We start from the raw sequence: 23,872 nt of genomic DNA, 5'->3' as shown, positions 1-23,872 counted from the left end.
TGTTTCTGCATCAGTGTAGCCACAGCATTCTCAATGTATGTTTGCTTCATAATACATGAAATCAAATGGTAGATTTCCTTTAAAAGTTGGTAAATTTAGATTGCATTGTCTACAGATCTTTTGCACAGGGTTAAATGAATAATTATTTAGAAACGGTCAGCCACAATTCTAGCATGTTTAGCTGAAAGGTATGTGCTGTTTTACGTTTGTCTTCTTCATCAATTTGCAAAACAAAGTGTTTCTATGGAAATCAGGCAAAACGAGTTTGCCTACTTTGTATACACTATAACATTACAATGTTGAGTTCTCCTGAACATTTTTGTTGTGTTATATTTTTAGCAGGATTTAAATCCACCATAAAGACTAAATGCAGATATGCAATTAAAATAATAGTCCCTTAGATGGATGGTTCTCATAAGCAGTAGACCATTGGTCAGTTCTGCAGAATTTGGCTCAGTTCAGTTTAGTTTTAGTTCTATGCAATTATGACTCACATAATGCATGTCTCATTTTTCTTAAAAGGAAACTGTCACCAGAGGGCTATATTTGACTAGGTACAGGTTCCCATGCACGCTATAGAGTGCATTACAGCTTTTATAATACCTTAGTGTTTAGTTGTTCATTTACCTGGCTCCATGCCAGAATCTTCCAGAAAGTCCTGGGGGCAGTTGAATTTCAAAATATGACGTCTGCATTCTAATTACCATCTTTTATTTCCTCAGCGTCCCGCTCATTTATATTCAACACAACCCCTCCCACATCCTTCCTCTGCTTTATGACTAGGCAGAGCGTTGGGACGCAAACTTGCTACTCAATTTGCATCCCTCCGGCCTGCCTAGTTACACTTCATAGGAACACATGCGCAGTGAGCATCAAAACGCAGTGAGCCGGCTCGATGCTCACTGGAGATAGAAGGCATCATCATGAGGGGGAGGGGTTGTGTGGAATATAGATGAGCAGGACGCTGAGGAAATAAAATATGGTCATTACAATGCGGACATCATATTTTGAAATTCAACTGCCCCTAAGACTTTCAGGAAGATGCTGGCATGGAGCCAGGTAAAGTTTAAGAAGGTTTATTAAACAACTAAACACTAAGGCAGTGGTGGCTAACCTATGGCACGGGTGCCCGAGGTGGCACTCAGAGCCCTTTCTGTGGGCACTCAGGCCATCACCAGAGAGGACTCTAGGTATCTTCCTGCAGTCCCAGACAGCCCAGGACTTGCTGTGCACAGAGCTATTTTAAAGTGACAGTGCTACTTGGGACTACTGGAAGAGTGGGGGGGGGGGGGGGGGTGCAGATCTGGATTATCATTGTAGCTCCTGCTCCGGCCCTGACAATTCTTCCCGTTTATGGAACCCTGGAGGGAAGCTACAACGATCATCCAAATTTCTTCTATTTTCTGCTTTATTGGTGTCCTCAAGGTGCTGGTATCAATGAAAGCTGTGACAGAGAACAGAGTGTAAATCGCAAATTACATTTCTGTGTTGGCACTTTGCGATAAATAAGTGGGTCTTGGTTGTAGTTTGGGCACTCAGTCTCTAAAAGGTTCGCCATCACTGCACTAAGGTATTACAAAAGCATATCTGTAATGCACTTTATAGCGTGTATGGGAACCTGTACCCAGTGAAATATAGCCCTCTGGTGACAGAATTTGGCTGTTAATGGGAACCTATCTTTAATATACCGTAGTCGTGCAAAAGCAAGTTTTCGTTTTTTTGCATGCATATGTATAATACCAGGGTCTCTATGTAGCCCAATGCAACACACTTTATGATATGCAAATGGAATTTCATTGTGTATGTATGACATACATAAAACCGCACAAAGAAAGATTTGGTAAATGAACTATGTTCAGCTGTGTGTGACCTCTTATGGTCCATAATAGTCAATCTTCCACAAGGACTTATTGTTGGATTTTGCTTGATGTTAAGTAAAAATTGTGCCTGGAAGCAAGTTAAAGACTGGTTCAAGTCACTAGTTTTCCTTATGAAACAAATGGTAAATTCATGATGGTTCTGCATGATATCTGAATGAGCACTCTGTTTATAAGGAATAGACTCTGGGTTATAAGTTGGGGCTTTTGTCTGTTGTATAAAGATGCACTGTAGATGAATCACTGATGAGCAGGTGGCTGCTGTGAGATTGGCGCAACCCCATAGTCCACATTCACAAACTTTTTCGGAAAGTTTGAATCATTCTGCCAATACAAAATTATATTGTTAATGACTTGTTGAATGTCAAACTCTGTTTCTCACCCCACCTTAGTTACAGTGACAAACCGGAATGGAATGGTAATACTTTTCTAGTACATGCATTATAATTTGCCTTAACTGAAAAATAACTAAAACAGAGTTTTCTACTTTATTGTAGATTACACATTTTCTTTAATAAATATTTTAGAGCTTTACAAAAATAAATTTTGCAGGTGGTGCATATTTTATTACAAAATCTGTACTATAAATGTAATTTTTTTTTAAAGGGATTGTGTATTAAACCATTATTGTTCTGTGGCAGTAAGTCTTCAGAATATTTTTTTGCAGAAAAAGCGTCAAGCATATGAGTCCAATCTTATGAGAAATGGATTACAGTTAGAGGCAACTAAATCTGTAAGTTTCAATGTTTTCCAAAGCATAAGAATATCTATCCTGATCATGTGCCTTTGATTTAATTTTAAGTTAAATGAGTATTCCCATCTGGGCATTTAAATTTAATTTCATTCATTTGCCATATGTAAACATTTCATCAATTGGATGTTATTAAAAAAAAGTGTTCCGGTGTGAAGATAATTTCTCATAAAATGTAGCCATGTTGCCCCTTAGAAACAAGATGGCTTCCTCGGATACGACCATCTCACATTTAGGCAGCAGTGGCCAGACATGCACTATTGAGCCCTGCCTGACCCCCTGGCTTCAGCGATCATTGCCACAGGAAGGCCGTGGGACATAACTCCTTGACATTTCATATACAAAACTTTTTGTTTCTTTGTGCAATCCCTCCAGCAGAGGAGGCCGTATCCAAGGACACAGCCTAAGGGACCATTTGACTACATTTATGAGAAATTATCTTCACACAGGTAATTTTTTTTAATAACATCTAATTGAAGAAATGTTTATATATGGCAGATTAATGAGTCTGGATGTGAATACCCAGACGAGAATACACCTTTAAAGAGTATTTTGCGATGTACAGTACTTATTTTTTTAATTAATTGGATAGATGATCAATATAAGATCATCAGGAACTGGCACCCCTACCGATTTAGCTCTTTGAAACCGTTATGTCCATTTATCACATGGCCTGTTTCCAGATCAGTTCCATTTTGGTGGCTGGAGCCGTGCTACAGTACAAGTATAGCTGATGAACAATGTATGGCACTGTGCATGGTAAGCTGTGAAAATGGTGCACTGCTCATCTCAAATCAGTGATCTCTTTGAATAGCTGGTTGGCGGTGGTGTCAATTGTCAGGCCCCTGCCGATCTGATCTTATCAATAGAAAGATAAAGAGATAAGAAGCCCAAGTTAACTTACAGGTGTGATGGATGTACTATGTATGAACACATCAAGTCCCAGTGTTGTGGGTCGCCTACTGATGTTGTGCTTCTTTGATCAGTCACTCCAGGATGACTTCACTATCACTTGTCTCCTCTGAAAAGATAAACTACAATACAGTAGTATATGGTAAATGCATTGTAACCTTGCGCGATAGATGTTATTTTTGGTTTTAATAAATCCATCATTTACAGAGATTACTTTTCCTAATAAAGTTGCATTGAGACTAGGATGGAGCCAATATTATTAATTTTAATTTCTTAATTTATATTTTATATGGTCGCATTAAGTAATTTAGAAACTCTGCCCTTAAAGACAGGGTGGTTGAACCATGATCTCAATACCGCTTTTAAGCTAAATTAAGTATATGATACTTTGTCCTGAATATTTTGATAACTTAATTCTGCTCTAGGTTTCAGATGATGGTCTAGTGTTTGTGAAAGTGCATGCGCCATGGGAGGTCCTATGCACATATGCGGAAGTAATGCATATCAAGCTGCCGATACAACCTAATGATCTGAGACAAAAAAGTTCAGCTTTTAATTGGTTTACGAAGATTTTCAGTGTAAGCGAAAATGTGATTAATCCAGAGCAAGAGTTCTTCACCGCTCCATTTGAAAAGGATCGCATCAGTGACTTTTATATAAATGACAGGGATTCCTTCTTCACTCCAGCTACAAGAAGCCGCATAGTAAGTAATCTTTTAATAGGACTTTTACTAATGCGTGAGAAAAATGTGTGCATTTTATCGTGTTGGATTGTTTTAACAACTAAGGCTACATTCAGACGAACATATGGGGGTTGTACATACGGCCGATATATGTACCCCATAGACGGCAATGGGTGCACAGCGCCCCAACGGGAACGTTACGGTGCCGCACACGTGCAGAACCGTACCGCTAGAAGGATAGGACATGTTCTATCTTTCGAGGGAATACAGCGCTGTGCGCCATATATTCCTATGGAGAGGGGCAGGAGTGAGCAGCGCTCATCTCCTCTCCCCGCGAGCCGCCCTGTTCCTGCCGTGCTACAGTACTGCGGGCAACGGCCGTCTGAATGTAGCCTTAAGCAGTGTGGCAAGAGATGCTGCTACATATGTGGTGCCTACTTGCTGATATCCTAAGCTAATTCGAGAAAGATTTCAAAGGGTCAGAGACCATATCAAAGCAGTTGGACAGATTAGCTGGCCAGTATGTCTCTAATGAAGAATAATAATTCCTTTATATAGCGCCAACAGATTCCTTAGCGCTGCACAGAGCTTGCCAAATCAGTCACTGTCCTCAATGGGACTCACAGTCTAATCACCTACCAGTATGTTTTTGGAGTGTGGGAGGAAACTCACGCAAACACAAACATTTACTATGAAGTGAACTATTGCGCTGCCACTTATTTGGTTCTTCATTATGAAAAGTTTAGGTGCTTTTGTTGTCTATATGTTATAAAACAAGATTGTAAATCATATATTGAAACATATGTGATTTATAGTGAAGATGAATACAACAGCTACTACAAGAAAGTCATTTCTGGCTCTGGTTATTTTTACAGCTGTATTTTTATATTTATAGGTTCAGTTCATTCTGTCTCGTGTTGAATATGCAGTGAAGGATAATGTGAAAAAATTTGGCATCAACAAATTGCTGGATTCTGGGATCTACAAAGCAGCATTTCCTCTTCATGACGTAAGAAGTAAATTCTAAGAGTTTTTCTAGATTGTTTGTGTGTTTCTAGAAAAGACTTCCAGAACCACAAGTTTACCTGCTTATTTTGTTCATTTTGCAGTGTAGATTTAATGTCAAATCTGAAGATGCCAGATGCCAAAATGAAAGATATCTGCTGTACAGAGAATGGGCTCACCCTCGTAGTTTTTTTAAATTACAGCCTTTGGATTTTGTAAGGTAGAGAGTACTATTGTATTATATAGTGCTTTTAATAAGTCATTTAATATTTTGAGTTTACGGTAACAAAGAAGGCTTTAGAGTGTTTGGTGGTGTATAGCATCATAGATGCTTCTACAGGCAGCTTTATTCCTTGAAAAAGTTTATTGCCTATTAAAGGGAATCTACTATGGGGAATCTACTTTCTGAGAGATTCCCCATTGTAGGTTCCTTGTTTTTCACAGATTTTGGGATGCAACTGCTGCAAAAATAAAGTTTAATGCTTAAATATACTAATTAATTTCTAAGGCTAATGGGGGCAGTAAGTAGCCTGAGACCACTCCGGGTACAAAGGCTACTCCACCATCCACCCCACCCCTCCCCACTAGCCACTACTGACCCACCTCTACCTGCTCCCATCTCCAGCATCATTTGCACTCTGTGCAAGTGCAGTAGCTTGCTGTCAGCAATATGCTGCAGGGGAGCTTTTCATGTGCGCAGTAGCTCTCATTTGCCTGCTGGCGACACACGCCGGCAGCAAGCTTGCGCAGAACACCCCAGCAGCAGGCGGTAGCGAGCTACTGTAATTACAACATCAAATATTATACTTAACGCCAACAAACCATATATATTTTCAGAAAGCAGACACTTTCCCCACTTTTAAAATTACATTAAAGAGTTTATAGACGAGGGCACCTTCATGCAATTTTGATTCAAAGTGTATATGCTGACTGTGATGATAAAAAATGTACCCCAAACATAAAATATATCGCTTCACATCTCCTAAATGTATTAAATGAACATGTGTAGATTTCACGGATACCTATGTTCACATGAATTAATCTTCATAACATCACTAAAACAAAAATAACGAAAGTCTGCTTTTCAGCTAGAACTTTTAAGAATGTCACAACTTGCAAAATTTATCAATAAAACAAATAAGGCACCTATAAAACCTATATACTTTTTGAAAGCATAACACCTGTAATTTGCACTTGTTTTGATTTAACAGTTGAAAGCCTGTACCTTTTATAATGCAATTCTGTGACAAACACAAATTGAACATAAAATGTTTTGAAAATGCAATGAAAACATATATTTTTACATACACTCACATCAAAGCAGAGGTTTATGCACAAATTAGTATCTAAAAATAATGCAAAGTGAGCAGATCTATATATACCACAATACACAACATCAACAAGAATTTATACCCCCAAGAATGCTAAAACAAAAGCCTTGCAATATTTGGTTTTAATCCAAAAATGTATTTAAAAATATATAATGCACAAAGTAAAAATCTTTTATTCAAAAATCATATTTTTTTCAGAAATTACGGCAAGTGTATTCTCTGATTCTTCTGGGTAGGAAAGGTTGAATAACATGAACATTAGTTAACGTTATCCCTTATCAAAATTTAACAACATATAAAGTCAATATTTATCTGTGAGGTGTCATCAGTTCCTCTCTGCAGCCTAATAATCTGTAGTGGGAAGTTCTACAACTTCCAATATGTTGCACCTAGAATCTCCTCTTTCATATGAATCTAACTTGGTGTTTCTAAGTGCCAGGGAACTGGAGATATTAAGGAGTGACTGTAAAGGTTTTTTTCACAAATCAATAGCTCTTGGAATGTAAAATAATTTTGCCTATTATCTTTGTTACCTATATTCATTAGTTTCCTTGCTATCCCCCTCAGATTACCTCAGTGCTGCAATAGCTGCATCCTCTCCATGTGCCGATAAGCCCTATGAGTCCATACCGTGTTTAGACTATGTAGCAGAGCTGGATGTGTACAGTAAATGCAGATGTCACCTGCACAGAGTAGTGAGGTACAAGATCTCCCTGTTCCCTATCCGTTCCTCCACCCCAGTCTTTATTCTACAGAACTTTATCTGTCTGTCTCCTGTCCTTAAGCTGCCCCCCCCCCTGTCATTGGCAGTATCAGCTCTGTCCAGATAAGCTATTAACCCTTTGTGCTCACACAGCACAGGATTTAGACTGGACATAACTGGTTTACTTGGATTTCTTCCACTTATTACATGTTTCCTGCTCCTACAGGTGCACTGTGCTGTGTTCACTGGATTTACTTGTGGGGCACTAAATGGATTTAATGCTAAATTACTTTGATAGATAAAACACAAGGCATCATGGGTTGTGTGGGGCAAGCTAGCTGGCTAGACAGACCTTAGTCTCCGCACACTTCACCTCTAGTGAGAAACATTTTTGTCATGGCATATTCTCTTTAGAAAGTGTTTAATTTTGGAAAGAAAAGGACGATCAGCACAAAGTAGGCATTGTTCTGTTTATTTTCTAACGGGGAATCACATATAATATTTTGGTAAAATGAAAAAATCAAGCTTTAACTGTTAAAAGGGTGTTATGAGTGATTTTTATACATAAAATAAAATCACACCCGAAATTGTCACTTTTCCTCACAAATCTAGATTCACACGCAAGAGGAGATTCTCCTCATATAGAGGAAAAAAATAAGTGAGATTCTTTTTGCCACAAATTGGGAGTTATAGCCCTCTAATTAGACCCAGTACAGCTCTGATCAGAATCCCCTGTGACAGGTGGTCATTTCCCCTGTAACTGAGGCGCTTATAGATGCCTCAGGTACAGGGGAAAACTTGTAAAAGAAAAAAAATTAAGTAAAATTTAAAAAATAAATAAATTTTAAAAAAAAAATATAATATATATATATATATATATATTATTTTTAAAAAATGGCCCCCTCTACACTAAAAAAAGCATCTCCTTAGTCGCCCCAGACTATACAAATAATACATCAAAACAACCAGAATAAAATACGGAATTCATTATTAATGCTCATTTTGAGTTACCGCAAATACTCGTGTATAAGCCGAGTTTTTCAGCACAAAAAATGTGCTGAAAAACGTCCCCTCGGCTTATACACGAGTGTATTATGAAAAAAATTACCCAGTTAAAAAAAATAAACTTAAATACTCACCCTCCGACGTCAGCGCGACTCCCCGATGTCGGCGCGGCTTACCGATGTCCTCGATGTCAGCGCGCCCCGTCTTCTTTCTTCTCCGTGGCTCCTCTTCTCTCTTCTTTCTTCCGGCATGGACGCGGCCATGTTTTCTTCATGGGCGCGCATACTATGACGTCAGCAGCAGCCGCGTCATAGTATGCGCATGCTAGAAGAAAACATGGCCGCGTGCATGCCGGAAGAAAGAAGAGGAGCCGCGTAGAAGAAAGAAGACGGGGCGCGCTGACATTGGGGACATCGGTAAGTCGCGCCGACATCGGGGAGCCACACTGACAGGAAGGTGAGTATTTAAGTTTATTTTTTTAAGGTCCGTGGGGGTAGGCTGCTGTATACTACTAGGGGCTGCTGTATACTACTAGGGGCAGTGCTGTATACTACTAGGGGCTGCTGTATACTACTAGGGGCTTGCTGTTTACTACTAGGGGCTTGCTGTTTACTACTAGGGGCTTGCTGTATACTACTAGGGGCTTGCTGTAAACTACTAGGGGCTTGCTGTATACTACTAGGGGCTTGCTGTATACTACTATGGGCTGGCAGGCTGTATTCTTCTGGGGGCTGGCAGGCTGTATTCTTCTGGGGGCTGGCAGGCTGTATAATACTGGGGGCTGGCAGGCTGTATACTATTGTGGGGGGGGTTGACCAATGCATTTCCCACCCTCGGGTTATACTCGAGTCAGTAGTTTTCCCAGTTTTTGTTGGTAAAATTAGGGGTTTCAGCTTATACTCGGGTCGGCTTATACTCGAGTATATACGGTAATTTGAAAATTTACTAAAAGTACTATAAATTACAAAACAAGCATTTTTACCAATTTTAACCCCAAAATAAAAATGAAAGCTTAAACTTCTATTACCTTTTTAACTAGCTCTAAGTGTCCCAAAAAGGTAGCATGCAAAAAAAAAATTATGGCCCTTAAACCGGCTCTTACAAAAATTTGCCAAAAATGCTTGGTCACTAAGGGGTTAAGAGGACTCGCAGGTTCGGCCCTCACCATACAGAGGAGGTCACAGCTGTATTATATATATTATTAAGAATATTCTTTGATGGGGGTTTTTTTGCCCCTTTAAAGTACAACTGTTAAGTATAAAAATATTTGCCTGGCTCTGTACTAAGCTAATAACAGTACATTAGATAATTGCTTATTTTTGCTCCATTTCTCATGCTTTCTGGTAACCATGCAGCAAGTTCACAGGCGTGGGGACATTAATAACCTGCGCCGGCCCACTCCTGGCCGGCCGTGCCCTCTGCGCCCCCCCTTACCCTCCCTTCATGCCCCACTGGTATGAAGATGGCGGATTGGGGAAAATATTTGGGGAAAATAATGCTAGCAATAAGCTACGATAATTTCAGGGCTTCTATGCCACTGACGTGGCACAGAGGCCCTGTTAAATATTCCCCATAGAGACGACAGGAGGCTTGTTGGGAGAGGCAGTAGGACCTTGAGTGACATCACAAGCATGTAATTCATCACATACTTCAGCTCATCCTATTACACACATGCTGTCCTGGCTCTTTTGAAAGTCCTTAGTGCTAATCACATGCTACAGAAAGGCCAATTCAGGAATCGTTAAATATTTCAAAGTGGTTTTCTGCATAAACATCAACATACAGAACATACATTTCATTATATTATATTAACATATATATTAGTGAATCCTTCATTCTCTGCACCGTACATATATATGTACGGTGCAGAGGTTGTATGAAGAGGGCTCATCATACAGAGATGGGGTTTGCAGCAAATACCCACTGCTATCGGAGCCGCCAGCAGCATTTAAAGGACAGCGTTGCATGGGCACCGCCATCTTTGTTCTGATCATAGCTCCTCGGAACTTCATTGGGGAGCTGTCTTCGTCAGATCCAAGGCTGCATGGCTTCAGAAGATTCGTCACAATGAGGCAGTGGTTCATTGTAATGAATACTGTGTAAAATGCCATTGTAAAAAAGGTTGCACAGTCCTCAAAATGGTAGCAATGAAAACGTCAGCTCATTTTGCAAAAAATTACCTCACACCAAAGTATGAAAAAGTAACTGTTGAAAGCTATGGTATGGCTTGGGACCAATGGTCAGGTATAGTGATTACCACAATCTGGCTGTTGCAACCCGACAGGAAATTAGTGAGACACTGAGGATTATATACCCTCTATTCAGAAATTGCAGGTAGTGATTGGCGACCTTCTGGTCACATCATAGTTCATTATTTATGACTCATTCATTATATTTCTGGCTGTGAAAGTTCATTAGTTAAATATTCATTTTAGGGGGAGGTTACTCTAAGCCTCTCCGCAAGGACCTTTTATATGTGCCTTTTTCTTCTCTAGGAAATACTATGGTGAGAAAATTGGAATTTATTTTGCTTGGCTTGGCTTCTACACACGAATGTTGCTGCTGGCGGCAATCGTTGGACTTTGCTGTTTCCTATATGGTTATAAATCTCAGGAATCCTGCACATGGAGGTAAGTCTCTGGACTTGCATTAAAACATCCAGTTTGTGTTGCCAAGCACAAAATGATGAAAAAGATATTCTTATTAATATGTTGTTTTTATTCTTAATATCTGTCTGCCTGGAATATCTAAAGAGGTCTCCATCCTTGAGAGCGCCATGAGAGCTTATTTTGGACAGTTGTAAAAGTACTGTTTCCATCCCCAGCCTCCACTGAGCGTAATGGGAAGGGTCATCAGTGATGTAACTGTCCATATACAGCAATGGGGAAACACCCTGAATATCAATAGCCAATTTCTGTCTGCTGCTGATGTTCACTCCTTCTCCTGCTTGCAGGGGGTAGGGATGGAACAGGCTGAGCATACTGTGGGATATGGCCTAGTCCTCCAATGTAAGGATATGTCAGGAATCTGTCCGACGTACCCTTACAATAGAGGGCTACAACTTAAAGGGAACCTGTCACCAAGAGACCCATTTTTAGCACTCCCCAGTCCCCATAGAGCATAGTACATACACTGCCAAAGTGTTTTTGTATTAAAAAATAGGTTTTACAGAAAAAAAGGTATGTTATATTGTACCTTTCATTAGCATCTGCTGTGTGACTAGGCACTTGTCCCTTGGGAGTGGCTGGAAAGGAGCAGATTCCCCTCTACAGCCAATCCCGAGTGTGGGGAGTTATTCATATATTAGAAAAGGACACATGGAAAGGCTGTTTCCCAAGGGTGGGGGGGAAACTGCTCCTTTCCAGCCAGTCCCAGTGGACGAGTGCCTAGTCACACAGCAGATGCTATTGAAAGGTACAATATAACATATCTTTTTTTCTCTAAAACCTATTTTTTAATACAAAAACACTTTGGCAGTGTATGTCCTATGCTCTGTGGGGACTGGGGGAGTGCTAAAAATGGGTGTCAATGGTGACAGGTTCCCTTTAATGTGATTGTAGCCTAAAATATATTTTTCAAGAATGGTAACATTTATGTTCTGATGATCACACTGCAGTACGATGGTTGTGCTTGGTAGAGTCTAGTCACTAAGCTTTGATACCAAATTGCCATGACCACATCATGCAACTTAGGGTCTTGGCTAATCATCCCATGCTAATCTGAAATTGCTCACCTATTTTAAGTGGAGGTTATCAATTTGTAAAAGTTTACCCCTATAAAGGTAAATTCTCGTTATGGCATGTTACTAGACCATGCTAAACATACATGATCAGTAGGGATCTGGGTTACTGTTAAGGGAAACACTCTACGGTTTGTTTGGGTATCTGACAATCACACCCACAGGCAAACAGTGAGTGGTTACAAGTGGTAGAGCTTTTTCTTGACTTACCGTACTATACTTTGCAAACCTTATTAATTACTTAATATGTAAGCACAAGTATACACTGAAAATTTTAATTAAAAACAAAAAGACTTTTGGAGGAAATGGAGATTCTGAAAATTTAGTGGTCTGATATAAACCTGTAAATTTACATTTGTTCAATAGAAACCTCTTTTAACTTCAATGAAGTGAACTAGTTGTTTGAAAAAGAAAACTTTTATAATGATGAATAAGAAGACAGGTAGAGGAGTGGCAGGCTGATCCGCCTGCCTCTGTAAGTTACAGTGAGCTATATTATCATGAACCGTATATGCTGTGTATGGATTCTCCTTGGCAACGCTAAATGGAAGGGTTGTTAAAGAGAAACTTCACATATGTTTATTTTTATTAACCCCTTAACGCTCTGCGCCGTAGCTCTACGGCGCAGAGGTATAAGGCATGTATGAAGAGGGCTCACGGGCTGAGTCCTCTTCATACAGAGGTGGGGGTTTTTGCATAATGCATAAAACCCCCACCGCTAATAACCGCGGTCGCTGATAGCACCGATCGCGGCTATTAACCCCCCCCCCCCCGTTGCCGCCCGAACGTCATCGGGGGGTGGCGATCGGTTGCCATGGTAGCCTCGTGTCTTCTTTTGACACGAGGCTATCTGGCAGCTGCAGATTCGTTACAATGAGCCAGTGGCTCATTGTAATGAATGTGCTGCAAAAATGCCATATATTGCAATACAGAAGTATTGCAGTATATGTTAGCAGCGATCTGACCATCTAGGGTTAATGTACCCTAGATGGTCTAAAAGATAGTGAAAAAAAAAAGAAAAAAAAAAGTTTAAAAAATAAAAAAAATTAATAAAATATTAGTTCAAATCACCCCCCTTTCCCTAGAACGGATATAAAACATAATAAACAGTAAAAATCACAAACATATTAGGTATCGCCGCGTCCCAAATTGCCCGATATATCAAAATATAAAAACGGTTACAGGCGGCGGTGACCTCCGAGGCGGGAAATGGCGCCCAAATGTCCGAAATGCGACTTTTACACCTTTTAACATAACATAAAAAATGAAATAAAAAATGATCAAAATGTCGCACAGACCTCAAAATGGTAACAATGAAAACGTCACCTCATTTCGCAAAAAATGACCCCTCACACATCTCCGTGCGCCAAAGTATGAAAAAGTTATTAGCGTCAGAAGATGGCAAAAAATGTTTTTTCTTTTTTGTACACATTCGTTTAATTTTTGAAAATGTATTAAAACACAATAAAACCTGTATAAATTTGGTATCACCGCGATCGCACCGAACCGAAGAATAAAGTAGGCGTGTTATTTGGAGCGAAGAGTGAAAGTCGTAAAAACAGCCCACAAGAACGTGACGCACGTGCGTTTTTTTTTCAATTTTTCCACATTTGGAATTTTTTTTCAGCTTCGCAGTACACGGCATGTTGAAATAAATAACATTACGGAAAAGTAAAATTTGTTACGCACAAAATAAGCCCTCACACAGGTCTGTACACGTAAAAATGAAAAAGTTATGGATTTTTGAAGTTGGAGAGCGAGAAATGAGCCGAAAAACCCTCCGTCCTTAAGGGGTTAAATAGACTTTACAGTGAGCTCCACTGCACATGGAACGCTGCATACTGAAATGACTGCTATCCTTTGTTTGTGATCTCATTTTGTATCTTTTTATAGTTGTTCTAACATTTTTGCAAAATTTTCAAAAATATTTACTTTGTTTCAGTAAAGAAGTATGTGATCCTAACATTGGAGGAAGCATTATTATGTGTCCACAGTGTGACAAGGAGTGTACATATTGGTACCTGAATATCACCTGTGAATCATCAAAGGTAATAGGGGGTGGGCTCTGCATAAAATTGTTTATTCTATTGTACCAGAACTTTCAAATAACATTTAATACTAGCAGTTCAAAAATGTCTTTATTTGGGCTTACCTTCTCATATGTTCTCTACCTTACCTGTATATTATGAGATGGATTTACTGTTGTAAAATCAACTCTACCTTCATTTTGAGTTTTTTGAAGTTTTAGAAAACTAATTTCTGTTTAGAAGTGGGTGATTAGATAATCTAAAGATGCACCATATTTATTGGCCAGCCTTGGCTATTGTAATAAATTTGGTGCATTTTCAAGTTTATATTGTCCCATGATCCTCAATATTTTCTACTCTTGAAATGTTTCTATTGTATTAAAGATATTATACAGTACTAGGAGTATAAGATATCTAGGTCTGACTTGTCCGTGTGTTGTCAAGCGTTTTTAATATGAAGAAATAAAAGCTATTGGATTTTAATGCATTCTCTGTGACTATGCTGGATTTCCTTTGGATGTTTGCCATATCTGCCTTTACAGACTACTAACTTAATAGGTTGTTGATTGTAATGCACAAATACCTATTTGTAACTTGCAACAACGCCTCTACTTGCTGCAAAATTCACAAGCAAGTTCTATCATTGCACATTAGGTCCGATGTAAAGCTAAAGCATTTGTCAGTAATGCACCAATTGGTATGACCAAAGAGTGGGAAAAATAATGTCATAATGTTTTCTTTCTGTTGCAGAAACTTTGTATATTTGACAGTTTTGGAACCCTTGTCTTTGCAGTATTTATGGGTATATGGGGTAAGGTGTTTCTAGTTCTACATGTACTTCACTTTTTTTCTGCTAATATACATACATTATGTCTATGCAAGGCTAAATATTTGTGAGCCACCTCGGAATCGAAAGATAACTGAGATAAGCCCTTTAAATATGTGCCAAGTTGTTCCCATAAGTCCGCTTATGTCTGCTGCAGAGACAATCTTATTATTCAACACCAGTGTAAATTGTAATGTGGCACTTGGTTGCATCAAGTCTGCTGCAGAGAAAGTTCTAAGTGGGACCATGAACATCCATACAGGCTGTTGCAATGTCTCACCTCCCCCCCTGCTCCCTAAGCACTTCTGCCGTGTTAGCAGAATAGCAGAATTTTATAAGTTGATTTTAGAAGGAAGGCGGCCATGGATAACAAATATAATAAGATTACCACAGTCACAGTGCCTGGATCTATGAGTAAGTGTCCCTGGTTTATCATGCTTGATATCCTTTAACACTTATACATCTACCAACAGGATATAGGATTGTAAACCAAGCACACTGACATACTGGTGTCTGCCTCTACTGGCAGGATCTGCTCTTCTTTTAGCTTCTTATTCCCTGGTTTTTACAAAAGTGACTTTAAAATTATGCAAATGAGTCTGAGGGGTGCCAGGCTTCATTAGCACCTTTAGTGTCCAGAGCCCCTAAGGCTCATTTGCATTTTTTTTCTTTTGGAAAAACAAGGGCATAAGGTCAGATCCTGCCAGAGGTGGCAAACACCAATATGTCAGTGTGCTTGGTTTACAGTCCTTTATCCCATTTGTAGATGTATAAATGTTAAAGGAATTCAAGCATGATAAACCATTTACTATCCATTATCCCGGTGGTAGATGTCCTTTAACAGGGAAGACAGTGACTTGTTAAAAAATTTAATGACTTCTTTACTGCTTGCCCAGTCCTTTTGATTAATGTGGAAAAGAGAATTTTTAAGACTGAAAATACAAACAGGGTCTGCAGGGAAATTTTTTTCCATTAAAAAAAATAAACTTTTTTTTTCTTTTCTGTTTTTATTTTCTTAACATACCGTATATGCTCGAATATAAGCTGACCCGAGTTTTAGTCGAGACCCCTAATTTTAACACAAAAAATTAAAAAACATATTGACTCAAGTATAAGCCGAAGGTGGGAAATGCATTGGGCACAGCCTCCAAGTATATAGCCTGCCCCTGCAGTATACAGCCTGCCCGGCCCCCTGCAGTATACAGCCTGCCCGGCCCCCCTGCAGTATTCACTCACCGTCCGACGACAAACCCCACCCGACTCCCCCACCGGCAGGTCCTCTTTTATACCGCGATGCTCCGACATCGGCTCCGTGTCCCCGCGCTGTCCATCGCAGGGATCGTGATGTCAGCCGCCCGCTGACATCATAGTGTGTGCCAAGTGTCTGACATCACAATCGTGGGGACACAGAGTCGATGCCGGAGCATTGCTGTATATAAGAGGACCTGCCGGAGGGGCGTCAGAAGGTGAGTACAGTGTTGAGTATAAACCGAGGTGAGGTTTTTTAGCACATTTTTTGTGCTGAAAAACTCGGCTTATACTCGAGTATATACGGTAAGTATGGAGGCTGCCAAAAGTGTCTGCAAAAGAGGAAGGTTTACTCTGCATGTCTCCATGATCATATCTATACGTTTATGATCTTCCTTTATGGTTTGTTGGGACTGTAACAATGTCCTTATCATGTTTTATCAGTTACTCTATTCCTTGAGTTTTGGAAGCGCAGACAAGCGGAGCTAGAATATGAGTGGGACACAGTCGAGTTTTTAGAGCAAGAAGAACAGCCCCTTCCAGAGTATGAAGCAAAATGTACCCATGTTGTGGTGAATCCCATTACTCAGGTAAATTCTAGTGTTTACTGTTGGGGAGGTGAATTGCCAGTAGAATTTATATCATTCATCTCTTTTTTTTCCCCATTTTTTTTGTAGCAAGAAGAACATGTTCCTTACACAATGTTTGGAAAATGTCTGAGGATGGCTTTCTGTACAAGTGCGGTGTTGTTCTGGGTAATGTTTATCTACAAATGCATGACACCCATACTTTTACCAATGTGTTTCCTACAATTGTCACTTGAAAAAAATGTTTACATCCCTGTGATGTCACACAGGTGCACGAGCATTTATATCACAAGGCTCTTATTACTGTCTATGATATAAGGCTCGTGCACCTGTATGGCATCACATGTCATGACCACTTTTGCTCCCTGTGGATAAAGCAATGAAGCTTCTTATTGATACAGAAAGTACATTGGAAAATTGTATAGTTTTTTTCATTACACTAACAATATCCAGTTTGTTTTTAATAATAGACAGGCTTTCATAAATACATTACATTTGGGCTTCAGAAGATATAAATTAGAACTTCCCCCTGTTTGTTATTGCTACAGTTTTTTTTCTTTCAACACATTTAATTTCTTTGTTTAACAGATTCTGCTGATAGTTGCATCAGTAGTTGGGATTATTGTGTATCGACTTTCTGTCTTCTTGGTGTTTTCTTCATCACTGCCAAGGCACATTAATGGGACAGAAGCGATTCAGAAGTACTTAACTCCACAGACTGCCACGACGGTGACTGCATCCATCATCAGCTTCATCATTATCATGCTGCTGAACATGCTCTATGAAAGGGTAGCAATCATGATTACAGACTTTGGTAAGAATACAAACTTTAACTCCATTTTTACTCGCTACTTTCAAAAATCTGTAACTTTTGTATTTTTCCATGTAAAGAGCTCTGCACTTCATATTGATGCTATCAAATACCCCATGCCGTGTACTGGGAAGCAGGAAAAAAATCCAAAAGCAGTTAAAGTGGTGAAAAAGCGCATTTTGCAACAGCTTTGGGCTTTGTTTTTACAGCTTTTTACGATGACAAATTTTAATACACCTAGAAAGTTTTAAATATGCTTTTTAAAAAAATTATTTCTTTTGCCATCTTCTGCTGTTAATTATTAACTATTACTTATACTTCGGTGTACAAAGCTGTGTGACATGTCATTTTTGCAACATTTTTATTACCACCATTTTGAGGACTGTACAACCTTTTGATCACAGGGATACTGAATTTAAATAGGTTTTATTGTGTTTTTATACTATCTGAAAAATGTAAATATTCTGTACAAAAAAAAAATCTTCATTTTGCCATCTTCTGGCGCTAATAACTTTTACTCATACATCAATGTAAGGAACTGTGAGGGGTCATTTTTTGCAGCATGAGCTGACTTTTTCATTGCTACCATTTTGAGGACTGTACAACCTTTTAGTTTCACTTTTTTATTTTTTATATGTTGCAAAAGAGTTTTGGACATTTGGGCACTATTTTCCATTACAGGGTTAAACGCTGGGAATAACTATTATATTTTGCTAAACCGGATATTTTGAGAGGCGGCGATACTTGACATGTTCATGATTTTTACTGTTTATTTTTAGATCCCTTTTTGGGAAAGGGTTTTATTTATTATTTTTTAGTATTTTTCAGACTCCCTAGGGTAACTTTAACCCTAGGTTGTCTGATCTTACCATATACTCCCATACTACAGTATGGCAGTATATGAGAACTGTACTGATGTATAACAATGTGCCACTGTAACATTTTAACAAATGATCAGAAACTATACAGCTACGGGTTTTACAAAGACCCAAGGCTGTCTTAGCAACAGATCGTCGCTCCCCGATGACATCAGCCAAAATGGCAGCAAACACCCAGCTTGTATGGAGAGGTTTTAGCCCGTGAGCCCTCTCATACACCCACAGCCGTCACATCAGTGAGGAGTTAAAATGAATCTCGCCTAGGGATCAGCTCAACAGTTATGTTCAGGACTGTCATGTTTGCACCATCTATTAGTCAGTCTTGTTATGACTTTTTTTGGTGCATTTTAGGCAATTTTTGGTACATAGACATGTGTCCATCAGAGTTGGAACCAATCTTGCATCACAGCTGGTGAGGCAGGCTAAAAGGGGATTTCATTTGTTTATTTCTAGTAGCGGAAACAAAGACCTTACTTGTGCGATTGCTAGTTTTTAGTCCAGTTGACACTGCTGTATGCTCGCCTGGGCCACAGCAGCACATTGGAGTGGTGGAGGGGTGAACGGTGCTCCTCCTATCTCTATAGCGAGGCACAGAGCCAGGCCGTATGTCTCCACAAAGGTCATGTGAAAGCATCCCTAGGCTACATTCACAGGAACGTGTACACAAACGCCCCCGTCCTTCTCCATAAAGATGCACAGCACCGTACCGCTCCATGTGCCCATTGCCAACCCAAGGCGGGATGTATGTACGGCCCTCAACGGTTGTGTGAATGTCGCCTTAGTCTGACTATTTTATGAATCTGGATCATGGTTCTGTGTGCATGCTACTTCATTTTGTGCTTCTAGTAAATTTTACATGCAAAACAGAAGAAAATAAAGCGCACTCCAATTACTGCTTTTGGATGGAAATATAATAAGCAATGCAAATTAACATTTTCTATTTATCTAAAGTAGCTTTGTTTAAGCCTCTTCATATATTAATATCTCTTGATATTTTATTAAATCAATTGCACATTGGCTTTAAGGTAAACCCAGTAGACTGACATTTATTTGTCTCTAAAAAAAAAAAAACACTTGGTCATTAACTGTTAACTGTTGTTTTTTTTTGTTTTTTTTGTTTTTGTTTTTTTTTGCAGAGCTACCTCGAACAAAGACTGAATATGAAAACAGTCTTACCACAAAGATGTTTTTGTTCCAGTTTGTCAACTACTACTCTTCCTGCTTTTACATTGCCTTTTTCAAGGGCAAATTTGTAGGGTACCCTGGTGATCCAGTATATTGGTTTGGAAAATTTCGCAATGAGGAAGTAAGTTTATTTGCTCTTTAAAAATTAAGAACTTTTTTTTTCAATGAATTAAGACTTTTACTTAAGGTTTAATACCGATTTGTGAAGGCCAATGGATTTATGGGATGAGTTTTGCCTTAGTATGTGCTGCTAAAGAAAATAAACAGTATAAAGTCTGTTCAGCTGGAATAATATATGTAAAGTGATTTGAAAGACACTTTAAATTAATAAAAAACATAGTATAGAATGGGTAGATGTGTATGTTCTTTTTACTTTTTCTGATGTGGATTTTTACCAATAGAGGTTCTTGTTAATGTAGAAACTAGACAGTAACACTACGGTGGATTCTAAAAAGAAGCTGAGATAACTCTCACCTGTCAGGAGAAAATGAGTAGTGTAGTCTCCGTTCCCATAAATAAAATGAGACATGACCGCTTGGGTGGATGGATGCCTATACAATGCTTTTACTTTTGAGTCGGTAATACACATTGTTCAGCCATACAGTGGCATGCATTGATTTTAGGTTCCCTATATACAATATTTGCATTGTTTCCCTATATACAATTGTAGGACACACCATATTAGTCCTTACAGTTGATAAATATAAATGAGACTCTTCCAAATATCCGGAAATGGAGTGGGGGGGGGGGGTGTTTGACGAGGTTCAAGTGCACTTAAAACAATGTACTTGTAAACAAATTATATTTGTAAATACCAAAAATTGTGCTGCCAGACATTGCCAATATGTATATAGCAGTGGTGGCAAACCTATGGCACGGGTGCCAAAGGTGGCACTCAGAGCCCTCTTTGTGGGCACCTAGACCATCACCCAGCACAAAGTTCACCATTCAGGTCCTCGTCCTGCAATCACAGGAAGCCCTGACTTGAAGTACAGGAAGAGCAAAGAGGTGGGGACAGAGCTGAATTATCATTGTAGTCCCTTCACCGGACCTGTGATTCATCCTGTTAAGGGGACCTTAGAGGGAAACTACAATAATAATCCAAATTTCTTCTTTCTACTTTATTGGTGTCCTCAGAATGTCAATACATTTGAAACCTGTGAGTTAATTTAAATTGACATTTGTCACTTTGTTAAAAATATGTGGCTTTTGCTTGTAGTTTTGGCACTCAGTCCCTAAAAGGTTCACCATCACTGGTATATAGCCTTGTTTGTTTTTTATTTGTATAGTTTACAGCATTCATTTTAAATATAGTATTGTAAGATTTGTCTGGCTTTTCCAGTGTGATCCTGGTGGTTGCCTTCTTGAATTGACAACGCAGCTAACCATTATCATGGGAGGTAAAGCCATCTGGAATAATATTCAGGAAATTCTTCTGCCGTAAGTAGTATTACTGTTTTTATCTTTGAATGCTGTACACAACCTGTTTTGATCTAGCAAATACTGTATAATAAATAGAAAGGCGGTCTCCTATTTTGATCCTCTCCGTATTTGTTAGGCTGCTGGTATTTACAAACTGTGGCCATTATTTTATTATTTGGTTGCCCCTTCGATTCTTGGCTTCACTTGCAGTTTTAAAGAAGACTTTTTGCTATGCCTATAACTCAAACATACCTGGTTCTGTTCCTGTTGCACCCCTGAGTTAATGGGTTCAGTTCATGGCACATTTCACTTTTGTTTTTGTTTTCTTTTTTTAAACTTGCTTTTGTGGGCTAGATGGAATGTACCTTTACATCCTTCATAGAAGATAGATATAGAAGTGACCTAGAAATGTTGTAAATCATATGCAGCATTTTATTTTGCCATTCCACCCTTTCTTCCATTTTTTACATGTATTTTCAATTCATTTACATTACATTTTGCAGTGTTACTTTATTTTTGTTAAAAGGAATCTGTCACCAGGAGACCCATTTTTAGCAAACCCCCAGTCCCTAAAGCGCTCAGTACATACACTGCCAAACCATAGATTGTAATGTAAAGTAGCCTACATAGCATATTACCATCAAATGTTGAGCAACCGCCATTAATAGTATGAACATTTCTTCACATTGTAGCTGGATAAAAAATCTTATCGCAAGATTTCGTTCTTCAGGGATAGAAACAATAAAACCTCGGTGGGAACAGGACTATCGTCTTCAACCAGTAGGAAAATTGGGATTGTTTTATGAGTACCTTGAAATGGGTAGGTTTTCTTACAATATTTTTAAACTGTCGGTTTGTAGTTTATCTAAGGTTTCTCTAAGGTTTTCTGGTTTATCTTAAAAAAAAATGTGTCCGAAATTTTCATACGCTTCAAGAATTTGATATTTCAAGAATCACGCTCTAAAGCACTTCTCGGTGTACTTGCCTGCTTCAGTGCCAGTGCCTGCCTATTGTGGACCCAGGGCTATAAAGAGATGCGTCCCTGTGGGCACACGGGCTGTCTTCCAAGCATAGAGTTTACCAGACATAGCATCTTCCTGTAGTCTCAGACAGTCTGCACTATTTTAAAGTTGGGGTGCCTGGGACTGTAGGAATAGTGAGAAGGTGTTCTTAGGGTTGGTTTGGAGTTATTAGCACCGATCGCAGGTGTTTTCCCGCTGATGCATGACGCATGATGCATGACCCATCTTGCCGAGGATCGTTGCTCCCAGTGACGTCATCGGGTAGCGGCTATCTGTCACCATGACAGCCTCGGGTCCTCCGAAGACCCGAGGCTGCTTCGTGTTAACCCATATGCTATCAGCACATTGTCATGAATGAGGAGGAAAATCACCCATATACTGCCATACTGTAGTATGGCAGTATATGATAGGACCGTACAGACAACCTAGGGTTAAAGTACCCTAGGGAGTCTGAAAAATAGTAAAAATATAAATAGTATTAAATATAAATAAACAATAAAAATCATAAACACATTAGGTATTGAAGCGTCCGAAAATGCCCGATCTGTAAAAATTATAATAACGTTTTTTCACTGCGTTTAACCCTGTAATGGAAAATAGCGGCCAAAGTCGAAAATGGCACATTTTTGCCATTTTAAAGAAAAAAAATTCTATAAAAGTATAAAAAAGTTATTAGCGCCAGAAGATGACAAAATTTCCCCCAAATTTTTTTGTACAGGAGGTTTTAATTTTTGTAAATGTATGAAAACATTATAAAAACTATATAAATTTGGTATCCCCGTAATCGTACTGACACAAACAATAAAGTATACATGTCATTTGGGGCATACAGTGAAATCCGTAAAATCCAAGCCCACAAGAATACGGCACAAATGCGCTTTTTTTTTCCAGTTTCACTGCATTTGGAATTTTTTTTTTCCGCTTCCTAGTACATGGCATGGAATATTAATACCATCACTATGAAGTGCAATTTGTTAAGCAGAAAATAAGTCATCACACGGCTCCGTACATGGAAAAATAAAAAAGTTATAGATTTTTGAAGGTGGGGAGTGAAAAATGAAAACGCAAAAACAAAAAAGGGCTGCGGCAGGAAGGGGTTAATACACCTATTCAGAAAAGCACAATTCAGATTTTTATTGATGTTGGCCAACAGCAGGATGGTGTTGGAACCAACATTTCAGCTGGGAGCTCATCCCTCGCCTGCATTTCAGCAGTATCGGAATACAAAACTAGCTCTGACCTCACATTGGATCGAACAGTGGAACAGAGGTACATAAAAAAGATAATTGGGGGCAACATAGATGAATGGGGAGCATAAAAAAAACAGCAAGGAATAAAGAGCTTGGGCATAGAGAGTTGAAGAAACACTCCAGTCAAAGCAGATTCATTGAATAATAAATTCTGAATTGCTCCATGCTATTTCTTTACAAATATTGACATTCATGATCAAGTGTGGTATTTTAATACTTGTCTTAGCAGGCATTTGCTTTCTTATTGTGTAGCATGTTTCCCATGAATCCATATAAATTCAGTACTATAGAATTGAGGCTTTAGGGACCACTGGAAATGAGTATTTCGGAGAATAACCACACGTGAGTAGGCAACAGAATTGTTTCAGATTACAACTGCATTTCCGTAGGCTGTGTTATAAAACAGGATGTGTATTTGTTGTGGAATTACCCCATGTGACTTTATGTATCTGGCAAGCTGTAAAATCATGGAAACCTACCCATTAAATATGTTTTGACATCTTATGCAGTCCAGAAATAGATCCATTACATATTGAATAATACATGTATAACATAATTTCAGTAATTTTGGAAGTATGTTAGACATAAAATTATTAATATTGCATAATCT

General features: G+C 38.9%; 1 protein-coding gene across 1 annotated transcript in view; it reads left to right on the top strand.

Moving 5' to 3' along the window:
- ANO6 (anoctamin 6) overlaps nt 1–23,872 on the top strand; it is a 74,324-nt gene that overhangs the window by 41,998 nt on the left and 8,454 nt on the right. The window contains exons 5-17 of the mRNA XM_072146842.1: nt 2,545–2,610; nt 3,966–4,244; nt 5,119–5,232; nt 5,333–5,448; nt 10,763–10,897; nt 13,949–14,054; nt 14,784–14,844; nt 16,552–16,697; nt 16,785–16,862; nt 17,283–17,508; nt 19,520–19,689; nt 20,911–21,008; nt 21,683–21,810. Of these exons, the coding sequence (XP_072002943.1) occupies nt 2,545–2,610; nt 3,966–4,244; nt 5,119–5,232; nt 5,333–5,448; nt 10,763–10,897; nt 13,949–14,054; nt 14,784–14,844; nt 16,552–16,697; nt 16,785–16,862; nt 17,283–17,508; nt 19,520–19,689; nt 20,911–21,008; nt 21,683–21,810 (1,723 nt within the window). The remainder of the gene's footprint in view (nt 1–2,544; nt 2,611–3,965; nt 4,245–5,118; nt 5,233–5,332; nt 5,449–10,762; nt 10,898–13,948; nt 14,055–14,783; nt 14,845–16,551; nt 16,698–16,784; nt 16,863–17,282; nt 17,509–19,519; nt 19,690–20,910; nt 21,009–21,682; nt 21,811–23,872) is intronic.

The sequence above is a fragment of the Engystomops pustulosus genome, chromosome 4, assembly GCF_040894005.1.
Source record: "Engystomops pustulosus chromosome 4, aEngPut4.maternal, whole genome shotgun sequence".
NCBI classification, from domain to species: Eukaryota; Metazoa; Chordata; class Amphibia; order Anura; family Leptodactylidae; genus Engystomops; species Engystomops pustulosus.
Note: the sequence above shows the minus strand (reverse complement) of the source record. Positions and strands in the feature narration are given on the sequence as shown.